The 7,075-nt window shown below is 54.0% G+C and overlaps 1 protein-coding gene across 1 annotated transcript in view; it reads right to left on the bottom strand.

Annotated features, from left to right (window-relative positions):
- Positions 1-309: 309 nt before the first annotated feature.
- The window catches only part of NAGPA (N-acetylglucosamine-1-phosphodiester alpha-N-acetylglucosaminidase), an 18,991-nt gene continuing 12,225 nt past the window's right edge, over positions 310-7,075 (bottom strand). Inside the window, exons 3-11 of the mRNA XM_009891552.1 lie at positions 6,445-6,584; positions 5,785-5,893; positions 5,326-5,454; positions 4,253-4,461; positions 3,118-3,165; positions 2,626-2,754; positions 1,401-1,532; positions 1,160-1,220; positions 310-544 (exon numbers count right to left, since the gene is read on the bottom strand). Coding sequence (XP_009889854.1) covers positions 310-544; positions 1,160-1,220; positions 1,401-1,532; positions 2,626-2,754; positions 3,118-3,165; positions 4,253-4,461; positions 5,326-5,454; positions 5,785-5,893; positions 6,445-6,584 — 1,192 coding nt within the window. The remainder of the gene's footprint in view (positions 545-1,159; positions 1,221-1,400; positions 1,533-2,625; positions 2,755-3,117; positions 3,166-4,252; positions 4,462-5,325; positions 5,455-5,784; positions 5,894-6,444; positions 6,585-7,075) is intronic.

Below are 7,075 nucleotides of genomic sequence, written 5' to 3'. Positions count from 1 at the left end.
CCAGCCCATTTCCCTTCCTGCTCCAGCTGTGGAATTCCTTTACCCACCTTTGCTGCAGGGAAACTGGCCCCATGGCTGGTGCCCTGCATCCTCTCATGGCAACTAATTACGCAGTCTCGTTTGCTCCATCTGGAGCAGCAGCAGAAGGGCGGGAAGCTAGCCATGTTCTCAGCAGGGCTGGGCCAGAAGCAAAGGACTTTCTTGGACTGCAGTATCTTGCCGCTCCTCTTGGGTTGGTTTCACACTCTCGCTCTGAGGAAGCCCTATACCCGTCAGTACAAGGTGTGGAGAAAAATACCTCCTCTCTTCTCATCCGGGGCTCTGCAGGAGCGCCTGACTTTGGTCCTGAGTATCTTCCACCTCGCAGGCAGCGGATGTGGAGGTATGACTGGCTTCCCCGTTCATCTCCCTCAGGGGGTGGTAGAGATAGTCACCGCTCTTGTGGTGCCTCTCTGACCTGGCCTTGAGAAAAAGGCCCACATTTCCCACGGCGCTCAGCACCAGAAGCAGAGCCAAGACAGAGGTCATGGAGATCCAGGTTTTTCTGTCGGACAAGAAAAATCCACATAAGCAACACCTCTCGACCTGCTTTCACATGTTCCCAGCGTGCAAACGACTCCTCCGGCTTTGTCCTTCTGTTTGTCACGAGCTGGCGGTTCTGCTCTGCGGCAGGTGAGAAGGTGCTCTGGCAAAGCCTTGGAAGGGCTGCAGAACACGCGGACGTTGTCAGCTTTCCAGTGGGTTAACAAGTGGCCACCTCTGCCGGCAGAGAGGACACAACCTCACCCATACTGCAGGAGCTGTTCTCGTTAGAAAGGTCCTTGTCTGTCTCCTGCACGTACAGTGCATCACCAGGAGGCTAAGAGTGGCTCCTGGCTGGCTAAGCTGCGGAGCGCCAGGCTCAGAGCGTGAGCTGTCGCTGACGGGGGCTTCAGCTCAGGCTTTATCACCTCCCCACCCTTCCCACAGTGAGCGCTGCAGGGGATCTACCCAAGGCAGCCCACAGATGCTATGGGCAACGAAGCAGCGGCTCTCCCAACGTCCCTGTGATGCTGCCCTGGCAGCCAGGAGCGCGTGCGAACAGCTCTGTCCGTGAGCAACTGAGGGTGTGGACTCGGTGTGTACGTATACGCGTATAGGATGAGTATTACACACTTACTGTGACAGAGAGAATTTCTCTTTGCTCCTTCCCTTATTCTGGGAAGCCAAACACCGTCCAGCTGGAAAACAAAGAAGGCAGAAAGGCATTGGTGGGGGGAAGGTGTAAAATTCCACTGAAAAGAGCAAGGCAGGTAAGGTGACAGCCAGGCAGAGCTGACAGCTGAGCAAACAGAACACGATGCACCAGCGCTGCTCTCCCAACTTGTTTTTAAGAACACAAGCGCTGTAATCAGATGTACCTTTGTTTAACTGTTCCTGTACTGCCGGTTCATAGGTGATGTTGCAGCTGCCTGTCTGCCGGTCGCAGGGACACGTGTGTTCACATGCGCATTGTTCCTGGCAGTTTGGCCCATACCAGCCCATGGGACACTCTAGGGAATTAGTACAAAGACGTTGGTCACTGTCAAAGCTCCATCTGCTTTGAAACCACCTAGTCTATCCCTCTGCAGCTCCTCTTCCCCCCAGCTCAGCTGCGCCTGTTTCCCCAACTGCACCAGCGCGGTGCCGGGAAGGATGGGCGCACTCGGAGCTGCAGGAGAGGCTCAGACCTCACCTACACCTCACTGAGGTGTCCGTGCTGCTCAGCACTCTTCTCCCTGCCGCACCTGAGCTACGGCCCTGCAGGTTGGCTCGGAAGCAAAGGCAGAGGGGGCATCAGCAGCCGACTCCTTAAGGGAAGCAGGTACTCCTGTTGGAGTAGGAGCATGCAGCGGGCTCCCTGCCTGCGCTGAGCAGTCAGCCCTGGCTTTCCTGCAGCCTGACAAAGCTGTTCTGCCTGCCCGCCCTGCAGCAAAGCGCCAAACTCTGGGTTACTTTAGTACAACAGGGATGGGGCTGGCTGAGCGTTCCTAGCCTGAGAACACAGCATCGCTAACCACGCACACAAGAAGTTTACACCCACGTGGTAATTAACTTCTCCCATCACCAGAGCAGGCTTTCAGTCGGATACAGGGGGGCTCCAGCGCTTCAGAAACGCTGGAGCGGTCACACAGCTGAGACCATGAGGAGCTCCGTTAGCAGCGGCACAGACCCAGCCGGAGTTCGAAGGCTGCCACCCACACTGGGCCTGTGGAGCACTCCACAGCCACTGCCTTCTGTCGCCTGGAGCCGGGCTGCAGGCAGCGCCTGGGGCAACACCCTCAGGCCAAGGATGTTCAAGTGCTCCTGTTCTGCACTCCCAAGCTTGGGAAAGCAACACGGTTCTTTGGGGCAGGGACTAAATGGGGATCCACAATTTTTCTGATGAAGAAAACTGCTCTTTCCTCTCTGCTTCCTTTTATTTTTAGCTAATTTGGGTCAGGCAGACAATCCCTTAAGAGCTGGGAGGTGGCAGGTTATGCTCTAGCTGTGAAGTTCAGGCCAGAGCCTGCCTGCCAGACCTCGCGCTTGCTTTGCCTACAAGAGGTGGCTCAAAGGTGACACCAAATCCTCTGCCCAGCCCAGGCTGTTCAGAGCAGCCCTTACCTTGCTCACAGCTGGTGCCGTAGTACCCAGCCGGGCAGGAGCAGCCTCCGTGCACGGGGTCGCATGAGCCACCGTTCTGGCACAGGCATTTCTGGGTGCAGGCCTCCCCGTAAAAACCGTTAGCACAAGCTACAGGAGAGGAGCAGAGATCTCATCAGGGCACTCGTTACCAAGGCAGCAATCCCACCCCACGCTCATACCCCCGGAGCAGTGACTGGCACGGGGGTGTTGACGGCTGCTCGGAGAACAGAAGCCAAGTCTGTGCCTTGAACGAGGAGCGAGGGCTTAGAGTGCTTCACACTAAGTCCATCTTAAGATGCTTAGGCTGCAATTAAACTCTCGCTGACCGAAAGGAGCCTTTCACTTGTAGCCTGTTTCCCTGTGCAGCCTTTCCCTTGGCTGCTCCCTCTGAGGAGCCGCCCCCCACTGCAGGCAGTGGCTCACGCTATCCTTTTGCTGGCTACGAAGAAGCGGAGTGGAAGTCAGCATTACCTTCGCTGCAGTTGCTGCCAGTCCAGCCAGCGTCACACAGGCATCCAGCTGCGCAAACACACACAAACAGGCATTAACAACAACGGAGAAAGACTTCAAAATAGCAGGATCTCAAAATTAGGAGCCTTTGCCTCTTGGGGTGCCCTTTTAACTTTCCTTGCCTCGGCCAAGGAACCCACTGAAGAGGCATCCTGAACTCACACACAGGTTAGGTTCAAACTCCCACCCGCCACAGCTGCCAAACACAGCAGAACCATCCCACTGATTGGATTTTGAGAGATTAACTCTGGGTCTGCTATTAGCAACACCTGTACCTGCTGAGCCAGTCACTTCACTGGTGCAAACTCGGCTGCGAGGTCTATCAGGGAGGTACCACAGAAATGGGAAAACAGGACTGAGCGGGCAGAGAAGAGCAGAAGCTGAAGGTGTACGTTATGGCAGTCCCCAGAGTCAAAAGAAGCTTATGGAAAAGTAGCAATTGCTCATTTGTAAAAATCATGAAGCAGGAGAGCCAAGACGGAACAATAAGAGGAGGGGGTGGAACTTAGCTGCTTTGTCATACGGCAGATTTACAAAGAAACCAGGAGCACAACCCCAGCGGGCAGAAAGGGTTTTCCCCTTTCCCCTTCTCAGGCATGGAGAAGGAATTCAAGTCCTATTACAGGTGGTTTCCAGATGTGAGCCCCAGCCTAGCCCTGCTGCTGTCTCCTAAAGGACACGTGTTCTGACCAGCTCTACTGCTGCTGCAGATGCCGGGGAAAGGGGGAGAGCAGCTCCACGCAGCCAGCAGGTGAGACAAGAGTCAGGGCTCGTGCTGGGCAGACAGTACCTGCGGCCCTAAAAGGCTGTGCTGCGGGGGCTGGGAGGCCTCGCCAAAGGCTCTCCACAGCAAAGGAAGCAGCTACTGCTGGTGCCGGTTCAGGTGAGCTATGCTCCTTCAAGCCAGGGTGGGAAAGGATGCCGTGAAGCAGCCAGGACTGCACACAGTGATGCGCCGAGGGCCCGCCGTGCTGCCTCGCAGGCAGGTAAGTGATATTCCTCACGTTTATACTGCCCAGGTCCGTGCTTCCCCTAGCGCTACCCACGGGCACCCACCGGTATCTCCATGTTGCCTTTGCGCACCACAGTGACTCACAGTCAGTGCAGACGCCGTGCAGGCTGCAGTTGGAAGGGCCACAGTCCAAGATGTCACAGGCTGGTCCTCTCCAGAAGTCCCCGGTGCAGTGGCACTCCCCTTCCACACATTCCCCGTGGCCGCTGCAGTCTGCAGGCTCGCAGGCAGGCTCGTGGATACACATGACGGTCGAGATGCTCCGAGGGCAACGCCACATGTTGTCAAAGGAGCTGGGCACAGAAGACGGGTCCCGTAAGGCGTGCAAGCGCTGTGCTGCTCCCAGCCCTACATGAAACCCGTCGATACCATCCACAGATTTTCATCCTGATTCACATTGGCAAAGGCGAACGTTAAAAATGGCAAAATAAAAACATAAAACTAGGTTGGAGTCAATGTGTTAACTAAGCGTTAACTCCTATTGGATAGGAGTGATTTCCAACGCAGAACTACAGAAAGCAACGTGCAATGTCTCCGTTTAAGCAACCCTGGCTTCCCTAACTTTGGCCTTCAACACGCCTTTTCTCGAGTATTAGTTGCTTTTATGTATGTGACGTCATTGCAGTTACAGCAACGCTTGGCCTTCAGCTGTCAGACTGCAAACTCAATTTTAAATCCCTTCACGTGTACAGTCAGAAACGACTAAAAAGCTAAATTTAAAGTGAAATATTCTTTAGGTACCCCCATGTGAGGCAGGGCAGGGTCTCCAAGTCAGTGTTTCTCTTCCACAATCATTAGGTGTTGACAGATCTGCTAATTCCTGTGAATGTGCGGCTCTGAATCTCCCCGTCTAAGAGCTGCTTCCTTATCTGATTCCCACAGCAGGTTGCTCAGTCACAGAACAGCTTAGCTGCGTGTCTGAAAACAGCTAAACTTTAATCCCGGATGACTTAAGTGGAAAAAATATGTAGTTACTAAATCGCTTTAAATTTTAGAGTCGCTCTCTCTCTCAAAACTTGTCGCTTGCCTTTCCGTTGCAGACTCTCAGCAACGCAGACTGACTCCCCGGCAGAGCGGAGGGGTGGGATGAGCTCTGCACGCTTACGGGAACTGCACGATTACTTGTGCAGCCCTGTGCACGCGCAGCCAGCACCTACCAGTGCTCAGACGGGTAGCTCGCGAGGGTCCCGTTTAAGACCAGCGTTGCAGACCCTCCACCATCCAGGTTGATAGCGTTGATGATTCCCTGCTCCTTCAGAAAATCAGCCATTTCCCAGAGGTTGACGCTGCAAAAGCGAACAGTTGTTCATTGCTCATTCACGCTAAGGGACTTCAATGAAACCGCGACACTGGAAGCTCGGTCCCTCTCCTTGGCGGAAGGGGGGAGGCTCTCCCATCCCAGGAATGCTGACTCACTGCCTGGAGGCTGCATTAGCCTTTTCTGGCTCTGCCAGAAAGATACCGAGCAGCGGTGTCTTCAGCTGACCTCCTGAGCTCTGCAAGTCTCTGCCTTAAAGCACGTTACGGGCAGCTGCAGAGTCCCTCCAGTTCCAGTGACAGAATTTAAAGGCCGATCTTGCACCTGCCCCAAGACCTTACCCCAGCCCTGGCCTTACCCTCTGGATTCTGTCTGTCCGTCCACATGAACCAAGACCAGCTGCCCCTGACTGTCGTGTCCAACCGCGGTCCTGGCTGATATCACATTGATGAACTTGTCGAAGGTTCCTGTGCAGGAGAGGGAATAATTCACGCCCCAGCTGGGTGACAGAACCGGCCGTTCAGACACATCTGTCTGCAAAACAGCTCCCAGCAAGGAGCTCACCTAAACTGAAACACAATGAGAACAGAGCCGAGGTTCCTCTTGTTCATCCAAGCCCATCCAGGAATATTTCAAGAAGCTCTCTTGTTAAGTTTTTGACTGGCACAGGGCCTTTTCCGTCTTTAAGGGTATTCACAAGCCCCCAGTTTTAAACTCCTCTAAGAGGCATCTGCTTTGAGTTTCTCTGGACAAGTATTAATACCAATCATGCCACCACTATTTACAGTCCTCAACGAATTCTGTTCAACAACCCTGAACAGGCGAGTGCAGCCCCACCTTGCCAGCAGCCTACTTCTTGTACTGCACTCACCGCAGCCTCGGCGTCAAGTAGCACAGAAGAAATTTTGAGAAGCAAATTGCAACTAGACAACAGTTTTCACTGCTACCCGCTCCTTCCCATAGCCCCATCAGAAGGATAATCTACACCCAGGCTGAAGCCGGGCTTTACAATATTTACCTGTGGTCTGAATTTCACCGCACTCAGCCACTTGACTCTGACTGATGTACACTTCTCCATCTCTCAGGAGCCAAACTACCCCACTCACAAGCTGCACAAAAGGGTTTGCTTCATCCAAGACATCTTCCTCGGACAGGTAACTAGGAAAGAGAGAGCAGGAGGGGTTACCTACAGTCACAACAGTGTCATGGAAAAGCCGTTTCTGCTGCTAGCAGGCTCCAGAAGCAGGGAGGAGGGGAGAAGGTGGCTGAAGGAAGGCTAGCTACATCCAAAGCTAGAGGCCAACCAGTGTGAAACTTCACTTTGGCAGCCAGAGTGGACCCTGTTCTCTGCTATTCTGCACAAAACCACTGTTAATGATGGTCCCAGGCCACTGTGCATGAAACAACTCCTGCCAACGATGTGGCCGGTGGACCTGAGCCAGGATAATGAGGGCAGAAAGCATCTGGCAGAACATGAGGGCAGAGCCATTGCCAAACGCTCAGGGATCTGTGGAAGCAGCTGTAACATCTTGCTGTCTGTCAGCTTCCATCCTGCAAACACTGACACCAAACAGCTTTTGAGAGGCTTTTCAGCAACAGCATCCAGTCTGCCTACAGCTGCGCTGCGGGGGAAGCACTGCTGGATGCTA

The sequence above is a fragment of the Charadrius vociferus genome, unplaced genomic scaffold (genome assembly GCF_000708025.1).
Source record: "Charadrius vociferus isolate BGI_N301 unplaced genomic scaffold, ASM70802v2 scaffold619, whole genome shotgun sequence".
Lineage (NCBI taxonomy): Eukaryota > Metazoa > Chordata > Aves > Charadriiformes > Charadriidae > Charadrius > Charadrius vociferus.
This window is presented reverse-complemented; position numbering and strand designations above follow the sequence as displayed.